Source organism: Pholcus phalangioides, unplaced genomic scaffold (assembly GCF_987345545.1).
Source record: "Pholcus phalangioides strain wild (caught in Gottingen) unplaced genomic scaffold, Ppha-v1.0 ptg000012l_1, whole genome shotgun sequence".
NCBI lineage: Eukaryota > Metazoa > Arthropoda > Arachnida > Araneae > Pholcidae > Pholcus > Pholcus phalangioides.
The window spans coordinates 10,940,075-10,957,365 of record NW_028301605.1 but is presented as its reverse complement, the minus strand read 5'-3'; the positions used below and the strand labels follow the sequence as shown (position 1 = coordinate 10,957,365).

Below are 17,291 nucleotides of genomic sequence, written 5' to 3'. Positions count from 1 at the left end.
ATATGCAGAAAAAACAATGAAATATGTAGAAAACAAATAAATATGCATGAATGAATGAATGCTGGGATTCTGCCATTGGGCTTATCCCATTGCCAAGATCTCTTCAAGTCCAGTTTCGCGGCAGAGTCTGGAACAAAGTGTGTGTGTACGTAGCATTCTGAGTGTGTAGATAGTGTCGTGTCTGATTTTTCATTGCCGCCACCTATACTTCAAATTTTGAGTGAAGTTTAATGATTGTATATTTGTATCATTGTAGGCCTGTTACTTTCTGTGGTGAGATCTTTTAATGGGGGAGATTGACTCACATTTATGCCTTGAAGTTGGGAACCACAGAAAACCAACTTCAGCCAACCAGTACTGTGGTTGGTGCCAGTGGGGTTTGAACTTGGGTCCTCGCGATGCAGCCACCTGATATGACCACTCGACCACCACAGCGGCACAGAACAACACAAATATATAGAAGCACAACATTAATGTACATAAAAACAGAACGCAAATTCATAGAAACACAACAAACATATATATATGAATGTAAATGTAATACAGCAGCATAGTTCATTTGTTGGCATCTGACGCATTTCGTTTTGCATTATGCTTGCACTGGACCTAAGGAGTATCTCTTATAATTGTCCAACAATTGTCCACAGTAGTTAGCCAACATCGCGGTTCATAATTTTCTCTGGTAGGTAACCTTATCCAACAGTCCATGTAATAACATTTGTAAAACATTTCTTAACTGTTACAATCCCAAAAGCCTCTGGGTCAATAAAGCTTTTATTCAGCGGATCAAACTCATTGGGTATAGTGTATTTTTGTGTTGGAAAATGCAATTTTTAATTATTGTTCTGTGATATCAAAGAACTCAGTGGGCTCTGACCCTTGGAATGGGGACTTCTTGTGATAGCTGCAGTATATATACTCTTATATAAGCCCATTCCTCCACTCGAGGCCCACTATTTTAGTGACCTAAAGTGGTTTTTCTTTTCAAATACTGACCCTTAATATAGGAACAAATTTTTGAACAAAAAAACTTGACTTATAAATGAGTATACTTTTTTGTGTCGTTGGTGAGATATCTTTCTTCCATAAGGAAGTAGATATCTCTCTAGTCACAAAAGAACTTGACGAAGGCTAAATCAGATTTTGAAGGTTTTTAACAACTGGCTGTTGCGATGAGATGAATATTTGGAAAGAAAGAAAATTCAGCTGCCTTTGTAGGGGAATCGAACCCACATACGTTCACTTTCCGGGTGAACGCCTTAGACCACTGGGAAACAAATTTCTAAATCTTTCTTTGGAGCTAATGTGCACTGAATGGGACAGTACATGGACAACAGACCTAACTCAGGCCAGTTGAATTTTCTCTCTTTCCGAAAATTCATCTTTGCAACAGCAAATTGTTAACAACCTTTGTATGGTAGCGGAAAGTGACGTCATCATTGCATATATCAGATTTGTGCTCAGAATGCCCATTTATGCATTAGGCAGGTGTCTTATTGATTGTGACTATTAGGTTCATCTTTCTCTGTGAACATAATTTTTTTTAAATTCAAATTATCATTTTGATTTAATTTTTATAAATTCATGTAATGGATAAATTGATTGAAAATATCTTTTTTCAGTTCATTTCAACTGACAATAACTGTAATGAAAAAAAATATATATTCCAGGTTATTGAGCATTTAGATGTACACCTTCAAGCTTCAGATCATTTCCGATTCATGTGGTTTCCTTATACTGACTCGGTCGTCGTTTCACATCTCACAAGAACAAATATGGTTAGTATTGCAGTTGTGTAATCAGTTAGCATATCAACATTATCATTTGCCTCATATCTCTAAAATGCATAAACAGTTTAGATCTATTCGGAACATTGTTGATTGGTATATCTAAAAATTAAAAAAAAAAGTAATGTAAAATGTAATCATAAAATTTTTTTTGCTGGTATTTGAGAGACATCACTCATTTATCCAGTCACAATTTCATGAAAAATTTTACTCATTTCGCAAAACACTTGTAAACGTAAATTCTCTTAATCTGAAGTTTCATTGCACTGTTGGTTCTCAAAATATATGCGAGCACTGGTATATATTTTAAGGCAATTGACCTTTTCTGTATATTATGCCATGATGAACTCTGCTAGGGAAGTCACCTGGTATCAGCGGGAATCATATTCAGGTTCTCTTGCAAACCAGGCAAGTTTGCTACCATATACACCACCAGTGTCATGACCCTGCCTTCCTTATTTAACACACTGTGTATCGTGAGGGCAGAAGTAGAGGCATTAATTATTAGCCCCCCTAACTTCAGCAAATGTCCCCCATGTGAGACCAGAAAAGGTCTATTTCTTTGATGTATTGTTGGTTGAGGAAAGTAATCTCAGTTTCTCTACCGTGTCCCACTGGGAAACAAATTTGCTGAATGTGGGGGTGGGGGGGGGGGCTACACTAATGCTTCTACTTCAGCTCCAGGCCACAGTTGTGAAATAAGGAAGGCAGGATTGAAGGATCGAGTCTGTAGCTGTGTATATGGTAGCGCACTTGCCCGATTTGCAAAAGAACATGGGTTTGATTCTTTTTGGAGCCCGGGTGACTTTTCTTTTCAAGTTCACCTCAGCATAATATTCAGGAAAGATCTGTTTCCTTGATATATATTTTATTGATAATATTTTTTCTTGCTGAATCACATTCTTTTTTTTTTTTTCTCTTTTCAGCCAGCTTCGAAATTTTCTTGGTGGAATAGCTTATATCAATGGTTCATGGATTATGCTCTCGGTTATTACTTGCTTGAATTCTGCTATTACGTGAGGTAACAGAAATGATAGAATAACTTTCTTTTTTTTTTTCTGTGTGAAAATGTCTTTTTTATTTAGGTATTTCAAGTGCAGTAAAACCTCACTATAACGGATCCAACTATAACAGATTCCTCTTATAACAGATGCTAAAAAATTATAAAATTTTTATCTGATGAGTTTAAAACTCATTTCAAGTATTTAAAAAATTATTTACTGATGTTGAAAATGCATTGATTAAACATAGATTGCTGTTTTGTTTTGCGTAAATCTTGGTGAATTGCATAACCCATACTGCTCATCAGCCAGAAAATTTGGGATTGATTCAATATATATTATGTACACATCTTTTTCAATTCAACCTATGTTGAAGACTGTTTTTTATTTGATGTATGATGAACACTTTTTACGGCGAACTACTGTACTTTCATTTATGTACACCCTGTAGCATTACACCTCCCTATAACAATTATTTGTTATAAATAGGACTTTCATTATAATGGACAACCTTCAGCCCCTATTAATCCGTTATAATGAGGCTCTACTGCTTATTTAAAAAAAATAGCACTTGAAGAATTAACCGCATAATATTTCTTTTCTCATTTTTAGTACTTATTTTCCTTGGATAGTGCCATCCATAAACAGATTTTTCTATAATATGGTTTTTTCACGTCACCAGAAATCTATCGATGTCAGCCATAAAATTCTAAACTTTGAGTGCCTTTTCAAGCAGTATGTAACGGAATGGGCTATAAGCAAGTAAGTTTCGTATGTATCACAGTGGATCTTGGTTAATTCAAATTGTGGATGATTTCAACTTTTATGAACTCTCCTGAAGTTTTCTGTCTAATTTAATGTTAAAATTTCTTGTTTAGTTCATTTTTTTTCAAATATTTTGGATAATTCGAAGTTGGGGGGAAGAAAAATAATTTTAATATGAGCAAATGTAGACAGTTAGGGGAAAATCCACAAGCAGTCAGATGCTGCTTCTCTCAACTACTTTGATCTATCTTCATTGTCCAGGGCTATTGGCTGTGCTGAATAATTTATTAAACAAAAAAATCTTTGAAAATTAAAGTTGAAAATTATTATTATTAAGTTAAAAATTATTCGCTGGTATATTTTAATTTTAGCCCACAGTAGGTGCAGTTTTTTCCTACCTTATCTTCTGACTCGAATAGCCATGCTAACATTCTGTATACTGAGCAACCAGACCTAAAATAACCTCAAGTTTTATGGCAATTTGTAATTAAAAATTAGCACTTCTTCCTTTGAAAACAGTACCTTTTGTATGTCAAAATTTAATTTGCTTTTCACTTTGGATTTATTGTTTAGCAACTCAGTTAAAAAAAAAAGATTACCTGTTTTTTTGATCCACAAGTGGTCTAGATTCGTAAAAAGATTATCTGTTCTGAATTTAATTGGATGACTAGTGAGCAATTTCATAAACTACTGTTTGGTTAGAAAGAATTCAAAATGCTAATTTTTAATTTTTTAGTCTTTCTTTTTCTTATAACTTAATGTATATTTTAAGGTTGTTAAGCCAGAATGCATCAAAATTGTGTGCACCTTGATATGAGTTGTGCTCTTCAACATGTGGAAACAGAGAAAATGTGGATTTCTTCAGAAAAGTTTCTTCTAACAGATTCTGAAGAAATAGATTTCTCTAATTTTATTTAAACGATTAGCAGAATATGGGAAACAGTTTCGTAACTGATGATATCAGTAACTGTTTCTGTAAATGAGACTTTTTGTATATGAAACACATGGTCAAGAAATTCTACAGTGATGTCGATTCTAGAATGGTGGAATAATGTAGCAGCCATAGGCGGAGATAGACTTGAAAGTCTGGGGGAAGGGGCGCATGATGATGATGATGTCAATTCATATATACGCAAATACATTATATCAGTCGGCTTTACCTTCAATGCTGGTGCCCCCATGACCCCCACATATCTCCGCCCATGGTAGCAGCTAAGATCATTTATATCTACTATATATATTAACCCTTAAATGTTCTCTCTCTCTACATATAATATATTTTTTTCTTAGTTGATGACACATACATGGAAAGCCTGATAAATCATTAAAAAAAATTCATCTCAAATTGTACTGCTTATACAGGGCCTTAAAGGTGCCGAATAGAGCCTCAAAAAGCACCCATAAAATTGATGTATTGAAGTGATATTACTTTCCAAATATATAATTCCCTTCTTTGGGAATTAAACTATAGTAAGAAAAAAATCAGGTTGCTAACTTGACGGTAAAAAAAATAAATAAATGCAAACAAAACATTTTCACAAATTAGCAAAATCACAACCGCACATGCTCTGCAACAAAGTGTTGTTGAGGTTAATTGAAACTATAACATGGAAAGAAAATTAACTCGACATATGTGCAAAGTTGATTCTGAATTTTTATCTTCACACTGGCTGCAGTAATGAATGTCTATAAGACCCTTTGCATATATGTGCAAAGCTACACATCTAAGGGTTAATTATACATGGATATTGATGATTAAGTTGCAATTTGTAGTCATTTTACGGATCTAATATAGATTAATTGGGTAATTTAGACTTTTTGTTGCTCTCTTGAGTTTTGAGTTAACCAATTTGGACTGTATCACCTTATCATTGAAATATTTATTGAATATATTTGGTTTCATTGAGGTCTGTTTTGATAATGGAATTATTTTCCTTGATTTCGTTCAGTCAGTCACAGAGAATTGATTGTTTAAACTGATTTAATTTCATATTCGCACACTTATGAAGGGCTCAGAAGTCAATCAGTGTAAGCCAATTTTCTGAAAATGAGTTTCATATTGCAAGCGCTTCTTTATTATTGAAACTTTCAGTTGCCAAATCATTTAAGTCACTATCTTCACATAGCAGATAGTGCCACTTGTGACAATGAAATAAAAAAAAATCCTCCAAAGATCCTTTTATCTCATTTTTAATGTTTTTTGATTTACATGTTTGGGTTCTGAGCCCTCCATATTTCTTATTTGAAATAAAAATGTCTGAAAATACATTTACAGTGAAACCTTTATACTTGACTTCCTCAGTTTGACCACCAACTTCTGTTATGCAGGGTGTCCTGTAAGTGCTAATGCAGTCTTTATCTCATGAGCTGTTCGTCATAGAGTAATGATTCCAGTTTTAAAAATGTTCAAAAGGCATTCAAAAATTACCCTGTACCAGTTTTGAGAGTGGAAATACGGTGTGTCACAAAATGAAAAAAATCTAAATTTTTATACTGTGCTCCTGTCTTATAACTTTTAATTAGAAAGTTGTTGCGCTACTGTGCCTCTACTTCAGCGCTTCATGCTACAGAGCGTAAATAAGGAAGGAATGGTCATGTCTCCTGTGGTGTATATGGATAGCAGGCTTGTCCGGATTGCAAGAGAATTGGGTTAGATTTCTGGTGGAGACTAGTAGACTTTTCTGAGTTCACCTTGGCATGAATATCTAGAAGAGTCTTTCCTTCATACAATTGGGCTGAGAAAAAATCAAAATCATTTCAATTGTTTTTTTTTCCTTCAAATTCTTCAATAACAACCCCTTTTTTCAAGAGTCTCCTCTTTTTTATAGACAAATAAATTTTTTTGTCCTGCCTATGTCCACATATAGGAGTTTTACTGTACTTACATTTCCTAAAAAAGTTTTCTCATTGGTTTCTACTTGTACCCTAAACAGATGGCTTACAATAGGGTCAGTAAATGACAATACATATTTTGAAAGTTTTGTCCGCGTCTGTATCATACTCTAATTCATTGAGGTGATAATGAATGATAACACTGTTAAATATAATTAATTGTCCTGCTTATATCTATGTGTCATTTATTCATCAGAGAGAAGACTGGAGGTACTTTATGGCAATTGAAAGAGTGGATAGAAAGCAATCCTGACGTGGCTGTGCATTTTCCCATCGAGGTCAGATTTGCAAAATCGGACAGAATAATGATTAGTCCAACACATGGTAGAGACACATGCTACATAAATATTATTATGTACAGGTATTCATAAATCAGTTGTTATTGTGATATAATTGGGATTATTATTATTAAATTAAATGTGTGTTATGCACACATTAGAGTAGATGAAAACATGTCTTTCACTTATGAAGTTGCACATGAATTTAATGGTTAATTTTTCGAGTGTTTCATGTACACCTCTGTCATAATCTCATTCGTGAATGAAAAAGAAAAGTTTTTTGAACGCTTTCCCATCCTCTTGTTGTGACACTTCTAACACAATAAGTGGATACCAATGATGAAGGCAAATAACAAAGAAAAACTATGAATTTCACTAAAAAGTTTCCTAGTTTTCCTTTGCTATTTACCTGTATTATTAGTATCTTCTTTATTATGCTAGTATCAGGCAAAAGATCATTACACCTTCATGCTTACAATGGAAACAGGCATTTAAATTTTAAGTTTCCAAACCATTTTTCTGTTTGATTTTCAAAAAAAAAACCCAACATACTTATGGATTAAAAGGCCATTCAAATCACATGCTAATAGTTGGATACAGAGATTTTTTTTGCAGACTGCCGATTTTCTACCGTTCTCCCAGGCAGTGCTAGGAAAGCTTAAATTTGGCTCATAGACAATTTCTTTTATGCTCTTTGAGTGATTCAAATTTTTTGTATAATTTGATCTTGATTGCCTATTCTCAATATCTATCATAGATGTGGTCTAAAATAAAAAGAGAGAAAAGTATAAATATGTTGCTGTACCAAAAAATTATTGTAGCATAGTGTAGTTCCAAGTGTTTGAGGAGTGAATATCTGTTGATACGTAGCTGCTTTGTCCTTTTTGATACTTTATAAAAGTTTATCAATACTCAGCAGAAATGAAAAACATTTGCGAAGAAGCAACAGTAAAAGAAAAAAGTTATCCTGCGGGATGTGACTTTGAATTAGCTAAGAGAGTGGTAGAAGATGGAGTTTCAAAACTATTGGCCATGGTGTTAATTACAGGAAATTACTGTAAATTAAAAACATATACTGGGATGTGTAGAGGTTGAAAGTATTAAAAGTGAAAGCTGTCTCAAATATGTTTCATTTCTCTATTGTCTCTATCTTGTACTGGTGGTTTAAAATATTAGTGTAGGTTGACATTTATAGTTTCTATAGCAGTCAATATCTACTACTACATTCAAAAAGTTCTGTGATTTATTTTATTACAGAAAAATGAATATAAATAGAACCTAGTGTTTTATTTATTTACTGTTTTCTTCGAAGTAACTACTCTGTGCAATTATGCATTTTTACCATTGTTCATACAAAGGTGTAAATGCGGATTGCAACCATTTTTTTGTCACAACCTCCAGTCCCTACATTGCTGATTGCTGCACTTCTTTGGAACCTGAGAATTGCTCCCTCTTAAGCAAATTCTTTATTCGAAGCAAAAGGAAAAAGTTGTAGGGCAAGATAGGCTAGGAATAAGCTATTTGTAGAAGTATAGGAATGTGATGTTTTGACAGGTAATCTGACTAAGAGTTACCTGTGAGCTGGGACATTGTTGTGATGGAGCACCCGCAACTTGGTCTCCCAAAGATCTGGTTGTTTGCATCTCAACGAATCATGCAGATGTTTATGGACTCACAGGTTTAGCAACCCTCCTGGTCTCAGATTATCTGTCTCAACCTCATATTCCAATGCTTTCATAACCAGGCTGGGGTCTTCAACCGCTCTTCTGCGAGCAAAGACTTTAAACTTTCCACGAAGCCTGTGAGTCACAAAGTCATACCATAGTATTCTCAGTTATTAAACAGAGTTCTTCAAATTTATTGAACACTTTTACTTACTCTGAATCTATTTTTTTCATTGAATTTGTACTTTTATTCATTTTTAAATGACTTCCTTATGGAGCGTATATGAAATCACATAGGCCTTACAAACTGTTTTGGCTACAAATTTGTTCCGACGGCATGTATCGACGGCACAGCATCACTATTGAATCTGTAAAGTATCAGCAACACACGCACGCACGCACGCACAAAATATATAGATAGAACCTGTTGATTCTGTGTTTCCTCCAAAGTAACTACCTTGTGCAATTATGCATTTTTGCCATTGAATGAACATTCTTCCATAATAAAATAAGTCTCTAAACTATTTGAACATAGGCCTAGTAAGTGTAAAGATTTTAAACTCCAACTTTTCACCAATATTTTATTTTGGCACTGATAATTTTTTGATTTTTTAAATTGGTGCCTAGTTAGTTTTTTTTTCCGTGGAAAGTTTCATAATATTCTTTTTCCCCTCTTTTCAAATTTCAGACCATATGGTATTTCAGTCCCATATGAGAAATACTGGTCAGCATATGAAAAGATTATGGAAGAGGCTGGAGGGAGACCACATTGGGCAAAAGTAATTTCATGTTTTTATAATTTTTGATAAAAGTTGAAATTGTGAATAATATTTTGATGCAGGTAAGTGTCAACTTGAACTTTCAACTGGATAGATGACTGCTTCCAAAGCAGACAATTAAGAATGCATGTCACTGGTAGAGAAAACTTGACGTATTAAATATGAAAAAAAATATGACATTGCATCATTAGCAGAATAATACTGTTGTGCCACCTTTAAAATCTCAATTTTATGCACGCACACGCACCTCATTTGCCTAGATATTAAGTATAACAATGATCAAACAAAAACAAAGAATGGGGTCATTCACCACCAAACTGGCTTGACACCTGAGTGAACATCATCTAGGTGAGGATGCACCCATCTATTTCCTAGACACCTTTCCCTCTCGGGAGCCAACAGTGATCCCTCATCATTTTCCTAAGCTTCATCAATTTGAGCGACTTAAATCCATTCAAACCTCAAAATGTTCACTTAAGATGCCCAGACATGAACAAGTGTGTCTTGTTCACACAAGAGCGGAATACACACATACCACCATGATCATGACACACACTCCTAATTTTTAGAGGTGAACTATAACTGTGTTATACACTGCCAAAATAAGCATTGTGACTTGTCATGACTTTTGAAAGTTATGCATTAACTGAATTTTTTTAGGAAGATCAAATTTATTTTATGCATTCTGACATAGATATTTCCATTTTTTTACTACATTTATTTTTTATATATAGGCTCACAGCATAACGGCAGAGAAATTCAACATTATGTATCCAGAATTTCGAAAATGGTGTTCTATTAGAAGCAAGCTCGATCCGACAAATATGTTTCTTAATTCCTATATAGAAAGGGTACTTCAGTAAGTTACTTGTCGTGGTTTTATCTCTGTATAGATGTATAGTCAATGATTTTCTATTGCTGTGGTTACTGATATTTTTTCCTTATGTTATGTAAATTGTGTGAGCAACCGTTTTTTAAACACATGAGAACCAGACATACTTTCACCTCATTGTTTACATACAGAGAAGTTGTATTATTGTTGGGTATCCTATTGATGCTGAAGTCTGCACTAAATGGACACTGCACTACTTAAATTGTGTACTACTACTACTACTACTACTGAAAATGCGCTGCTACCAAACCAAACTTTGCCGGCAAGCTACTAAGTGGCTTTTTTGCACACCATTGGGGAGCTGATTAATTGGTGAAGGTAAACCTTTGTCAACCAGAAGTTGAATGAGCATATGACCTTGTAAATTGAAGCCATAACTAATCGTAGATATGTTAGAAATTCAAATTCTCAATCACTCCACTCCCCATACCCATCAAGCAATTCTTACACACCTGCAAAAACTACTGGCAGAACAATGACGAAGAGAGTATATCATGCCACAAGGGAACCATGGCACCTGAGAAAGACCAATCATGGCTTTTGATTTGTACAACTGCAGTGCTCTTCAGCAAATATTTTCTTTCATTAAATGTACTAGCATTTGTCAAAGTGCATTTTGAGAACCTTCATTGCATTTTAAATTTTAAAAGTTGTTTTCATACCCTCTGCATAAGGCCATGTCATCACTGTTTGTGTAAAATGTCATGTCAAAATTATCAATGCTTTTATGTCACTGAAACCTTCACATGCATCTCTGTGTTAGCTGTCTATTGGTCAGGAACATGAATTTTTAGAGAACACGAAAACACACGTAAAGAAACTTTCAGTGGCATGAGAAAAAAAAAATTGAGAATTTGGATATATGAAATTTTGCATGAATAGCGAAGATATGCTATATGCCTGATTTTTATTTACTTATTTTGTTTCAGAAACACAGTGTGAAGAGGAGCAGAGATCAAGATTCCATGAAATTTTATATCCTATTTCTGTGTATTCAGTACTGTATTTCTATTTTGTGTTGAGAAACAAGGATTTATTACATTGTATTGCATATCATCAGTCATGTTAGCATGTGTTTTGATTATTATTTTCAAACGTAAAATTTTTATATAGGCTACTAAATATGCGTGTACCATTTGTTAAAAAAAAAATTCTGTTTATGAAATCGTTGATTTCTACTTGTTACTTTGTTATGAATGTTTGTTGTGTTGATTGAGTTAATGTGAAAATGAATGTGACAAATATTTTAAAAAAAATGAACAATTATTTATGCACAGTACTTAATTTTATACAGTTGAAGAGGGGAATTTTTTTTTTTGTTTAGTTGTAAATGAGTTCTGTGAAATTTTGATTTATAATAGGGCCAATGTTTATACTTTAATAGCATTCTTCAAGGTATTTACACTGATTAAAAACAATTTAGAATTGTTATTTAGATCTCACAAATTCTGAAAGACCGATTTTTCTAATGACCCCCAACTGGTCGTTTTCATATCTTGCTGCTCAATATATATTTTTTCTATGCAGGGTGTTTACAAATGATTTTTGCAGTTTCATGAGTTTATTATATGTATGTTATATATTTATTATTATCATTATTATTATATTTTATCGATTCTGGTTTTTCATTAATTTTCAAATTATTTCTTTCAAACAGTTTTGAATTTTAAGTAATTCTGAAATTATTTTTAAAATTAATTCTGAGGTTACTAATTTAATTCTGAATTTTCAGTGATTCTCAAATTATTTCTTTCATTTATTTTGGAATCATTTCTTTCATTCATTCCAAAATTATTAATTTTAATTCAATGTGGTTCCAAATTTTTTGTATTTGATATTTCGTTGATACAGCATTTCTTTGCATTCCTTAATTACTTCTTTTTTTGGATGCAGAATGCCCCCTCACAATAAAATAATATCTTTTAAATTGAAGATTGGGATGCTTTTAAAATATTTGGTACTCTGTACCCATCACAATGACCCTGGTCTTAAGCGAAAACCAAACAAAACTTTGAGAGATCAAACTCAGTCACCATATGAATCTGTGATACCCCTACTACTAAACCAGGCGTACACCTCATCCATATTCCTTTGTGAAACCTAACGAATTTGCGCATGTTGGAATGTGCGTGTAAGTGTTCAGAGAACGTAGCGTGAAGTTTGTTGCTGTGCGATGCGTGTTGTCGTGCTGCCATCTGTTTTTCAAACTATGGGTGGAGCGTGATTAGTGGGTGAAGATTTGTACTGTTTGTAGGCCTGTTGCTTAACGGGAAGATTGGTTCACATCAGCCGTAAAAAAAAAAAAAAAAAAAATCACAACTAATGTACTCCTCATTTGCTTACACTCTGTATGTATATAATTAACACTTAGAAAAGTTTTCTCTTTAATAGTATCCCTCTTTATAGTTCACCATTTGGTGACAGAAAGACTGTATGGCCCCTTTATAGTTCAGCTCTGGTGACAGGAGCCAGCCCTGGCCTATTGAACGGGGGTGCCCTGTTCCCAAAGCCGCCATCTTCGGCTCTCTTTGAGCCCCGTCCACGAGAGCAAGATTGGTTTTGGGTGTCCTCTCTTGAGGGCACCCCAAGATCCCTCTCGGCTCTCGTCGAGCCCTCCAGCCTATTTTTGAGTTGTGTCGAGAATTAATTGTAATAATGACCTCAAATCTAGTGGAAGTTGAATCGTAGGATGTCACATAATCGATTAATAGAAAATCCAAATTTTAGTATCAGATGAAATAAAAAAAAGGTAAGTTCCCTCGTTATGACTGATTATCATCTTGTAAGTTTTAGGAATCTCTAACATTAGAACTTAATGTTTACTTTCCGGGTTGTTATGGAATTATTTGGTCCAATTTTTAATTTTCCGGGTGCAATCCATTTGTGATGTCTATCTTTAGGCTGAAGAGGACCCAACGGATTGACAAACGTCCACAAAAGTTTGGATTTACTTCTGTCTCTCATGGCAGAAGTTCTTTGACCTCATAAAATTTTCGTTTTGGGAGAAAGGAAGTTTCGCAATGGTAAAAAAATGGTTTGCTATTTATCTTCTCCAAGGACAAGGGGGTGCACAACCTTTTCAGTCTGCGTGCCAGATATGCGGTATTTCTGTCATTTGCGGGCCAAAAACTTGTGTATAAAGAGTGACTACACGACCCATACTTTACTGGATATTCCCGAAATTTTTGCTGTCCCACCTTTCTTATAAAATGCCCCATTTTCCCCCTTATTTTCAACAAGGTTTAGTTGAATTTGAATTCAGATTATTTTCATGACTAAAAACTGTATTATGGTAATTATGACTATCATAGTTTGTTATAATGATATAGAAATAACTCACAAAAATTTTTTTTGTCTAATTACATTTTTACCCATTGCTACTTGCAGTAACACTAATTCCTGTCATTGGCGATTTTTCAGCAATTTATTTGGCAACTTTATTTTCCTTTGACAATTTTTTTGTCGGTAATTGGCAACTTTACTTACTTTTGACAATTTTTCTGGCTCTAATTGGCTCACTTGCCATTGACAATTTTTTATGGTAATTCGCAAGTCCTGTATGGATCCCAAATTCCATGTATTTTAATGAAAAAAAATGGTCATGCGCTAAGGCATTTATCGTGTTGGATGTATTGATACTTTCTTACCGAAACCTTTCACGGGCCGGATGGATCCCCTTGGCGCGCCACATTTGGCCTGCGGGCCGGATCGTTGTGCACCCCAGCCGAAGAGGAAATGGTAGATTTTGTAGATTTTTTACCGTCTCTCACACACACATGATGCCATCTGTTTCGGTGTCAACAACGTTGATTGGCCATTTTGCAGTGAGAACAGTTGCTCCTATTAGCTATCAACTTTCATGGATAGCATTCAGATACTTAATTGAATGCGTTGGCGCTGTGGGTGCTCGAGCACCTCCACAATTACTGCACACAAATAAGAATTTCCTGCATTATGCTCAAGCTGAGCACCCACAAGTCTAAAACACTTTCGACGCCTACACATGAATGGCTGAAGGACCGTGTTCTGGGTAGAATCTGCGTTTGTGAATAGAAAACAATTGTTTCTCATCATTTATTTTTTTTGTTAAAAAAAAGAAAAAGCATTTATATGTATGAAAAGAGGCATTACATGAGAATATTTACCAGTATTTCTTTGTCTTGTAGTGTATTTTATTAAAGATATTTTGAAATTTTCTTGTTTCCATATTTCGTATTTTCCACTGATAAAAAAAATGTTATTCAGAATGTAAGGATTCGGAAAATAGAGTCTAGGACAATTCGTTACCCTATAACTTGTCGTGACATGACCATGCAAAAAATATTGCTACCGCAGCATAGGCGAAGATAGACAGGAAAGTCTGGGGCGGGGGGCAGCCGCATGATGTCAATTCACATATACTCATACATTACATCAGTAGGCTCCACCTATGGGGGTGGTGGACAACGCACCCACCCGTATCTCCGCCCACCACACAGTCCCACATTGGGGGGGGGGGTGGTGGTTTAGCGTACCAACCTCTCAAGTATGAAAAAGGCTGCCGTTCAGAATCGGCAATAAATTGTAGGTAGGTTTCTGTGTTTAATTAGCCCTCGCGTGCACAAAATGACCGTGTTGCGGCAAAAATGATCAAACGTCGTTATGCCATTTCGTCGTGGTGCCAGTTTCATCGCATTAAATTTGAATCGCTTTACATGTACATTGTGGTCTTATAAATAGGCAGGACCGTAACTAGAGGGGGGGGTGGTGGCAACTGCTTTGGTCAACAAAATTTAGGGGGTGGTAGTTTTAGATGGGAACGAAGAACACCATTTCAAAATTATCGAACTTTAAAATTGGGGGCGGCAAAATAATGTTTGAAAGGATGACGTCACTCTCCGCTACCATATGAAGATTTTCTAACGACTGGCTGTTGTGAAGATATGTTTTGGAAAGAGAAAATTTTCACCTGCCTTTGCGGGGAATCGAAGGGCATTCACCCGGAAAGTGAAAGGACGTGGGTTCGATTCCCCGCAACAGTTGAATTTTCTCTTTCCAAAATATATCTTCGCAACAGCCAGTTGTTAAAAATCTTCGTAAAATAAATTTTTGCCCTGTGCGGCAAAAATCCTATTTACGGCCCTGAAATATAGGGTTTGTAGGCGTAAAGTAAAACTAACTTTTTTTTCTCATTTGTTGAAAATGTTCCACCTCACAACGGCCCTATTTTAATTTTTTAACAAATGGCAGGAAAGTATTCATTGACGTCATCGAGGGAGGGACGTTGGGGGTGGAGATCAAGATAATTTGGGATCTCTAATTGGGATCAAATAAATTTTGAAAATTTATTTGATCCCAATTTATTATCTTGATCTACGCCCCTCGCTTCGAGAAATGGAAATCGCGGCAGAAAGTGGCAATTGCTGCTTATACGGTAAAAATTAAATATTAATGGAGTTATATACACTCATGTCCATAAATTAAGGATAATTCAGAATCGCACGGAAATCTAAATCTTAAGTAAAAATTTCACCTGTAGAATTATCACACACATCTGCAAGAATGATGTGCAAATTTCAGGAAGCCACCAGATGATGCCGATAGTATGTCACAATGACGAGAGTGTAGGGGGGGGGTGTATAAAGAATGGTGGCAAGGAAGTAAAATTGTTCACAAGAGTTCTGTAAGGCCCTCAGTGCCATAAGCGAATAGTTATGACACAGAAGACGCATGTGGATGATTTTTTACGTGGTAGAATTATCGGCCGCCTGCAATGTGGGCGTATTCAGATGGAAGTATCCGAGGAACTTGGAATTGCCCAAAGTGTCATCTCTAGGCTTTGGCAACGATTCCAAGATAACGGAAATGTCAGTAGACGTTACACTACAGGTCGCCCCCGAGTTACAACGCCGAATGAAGACCGGCATTTGGCAGTAACTGCCAAAAGAAGCAGACGGATCACAGTATCCGACCTTTCTCGTCAGCTATCTGCAGCCACGGGTACCACAGTTTCAAGGCAAACCGTACACACGTTTGGGAGATATTGGTCTATATGCTCGCAGGCCTGTCAGATGTGCTCCGGCAACTCACTGTCGGCAGCGATTAGCCTGGAGTAGAGAACATGCAATGTGGACATCGTCACAGTGGGCTTGTGTGATGTTTTCCGACGAGTCCAGGTTTAGCTTGCAGTCTGATTCACGTTGGACTTTCATATGGAGAACGCCAGGTACCCGTTACCACCAAGACAACATCATTGAACAACACCGTTACGGTGGTGCAGCATTGCTCGTTTGGGGTGGAATTATACTGGGTTCCAGAACAGATCTGCACGTTCAAACAGGAACCATGAAAGCCCAAATTTATCGGGACATCATTCTGGCACAACATGTACGAAGATTTTGACGAAACACGCTAAAAACAGTGAATTCCCTAATATACACGAGATGTCTTCGAGAAAACAAAACTCAAATATAGTTCTCCTTGTACTATACTGTATATGTACATTGAAGGACCGGACACATCCCGCTTCCCATCTCAGAGAAATATCGAAGCTTTCCCGGGGATGGGTGTATACGGAAATTTATTAATTAATGTGAAAATAACAAACAACGATATACATATATACAATAAAGAATCTAGAGTAAAAATTGTGATCATGCACAGATAATTAATCAGTCCGTAATCGTAATAGTCCTTATGTAAATAATCAAAGAATAATTTTGTCTTGTATGTGGAAGAATCTGGAATTGAGTTTATCCCATCTAGAATATACCAATCTCATCACACTATACTTGTATATGTACAGCGCAGAACCGACGTTGCGATGAATTGACTGTACAATAAATTCTCATCTCGGTGAATTGACACTGCGACAAATTGGCAGTATTTATAGAAAATTGCATCACCGATCATTTAGACGTTATCAACAAACAAAACGCACGTTCACCATCCTGGACCAGGGCAGTACCTAGAGGCAGGGGAGGGGGCAACTGTCCCGGGCGGCAAAATTTAGGGGACGGCAGTTTTAGAATTACACGAAAACACTATTACAAAATTATCGAATTTCAATATAGTGGGTTCGGCAAAATGTTTGCTCCCGGCGGTTGAATCAGGTTTCCTCAGTGGCTGCAAGAAATCTAGTTACGGCCCGGTCCTGGACCACAGTTATGTTCAGTTAATAAATTAAGTAATTAATTAACAATTTATATATTTACCAACACGAGTTTGGGATTAAACATGATCTAATTTGAATAT

The 17,291-nt window shown here is 35.6% G+C and overlaps 1 protein-coding gene across 2 annotated transcripts in view; it reads left to right on the top strand.

Annotated features, from left to right (window-relative positions):
• The window catches only part of LOC149079523 (L-gulonolactone oxidase-like), a 32,343-nt gene extending 18,089 nt beyond the window's left edge, over window positions 1–14,254 (top strand). The window contains exons 7-13 of one of the 2 annotated variants that reach the window (XR_016193674.1): window positions 1,671–1,778; window positions 2,714–2,808; window positions 3,401–3,550; window positions 6,642–6,769; window positions 9,076–9,166; window positions 9,901–10,025; window positions 10,988–11,122. Coding sequence is in view for 1 of the 2 variants with exons in the window: in XM_089240167.1 (XP_089096293.1) it covers window positions 1,671–1,778; window positions 2,714–2,808; window positions 3,401–3,550; window positions 6,642–6,806; window positions 9,076–9,166; window positions 9,901–10,025; window positions 10,988–11,000 (747 nt within the window). In the remaining variant the exon portion in view is untranslated. Of the gene's footprint in view, window positions 1–1,670; window positions 1,779–2,713; window positions 2,809–3,400; window positions 3,551–6,641; window positions 6,807–9,075; window positions 9,167–9,900; window positions 10,026–10,987 lie in introns of both variants that reach the window. The other variant, XM_089240167.1, reaches the window with a different exon arrangement.
• Window positions 14,255–17,291: the final 3,037 nt, after the last annotated feature.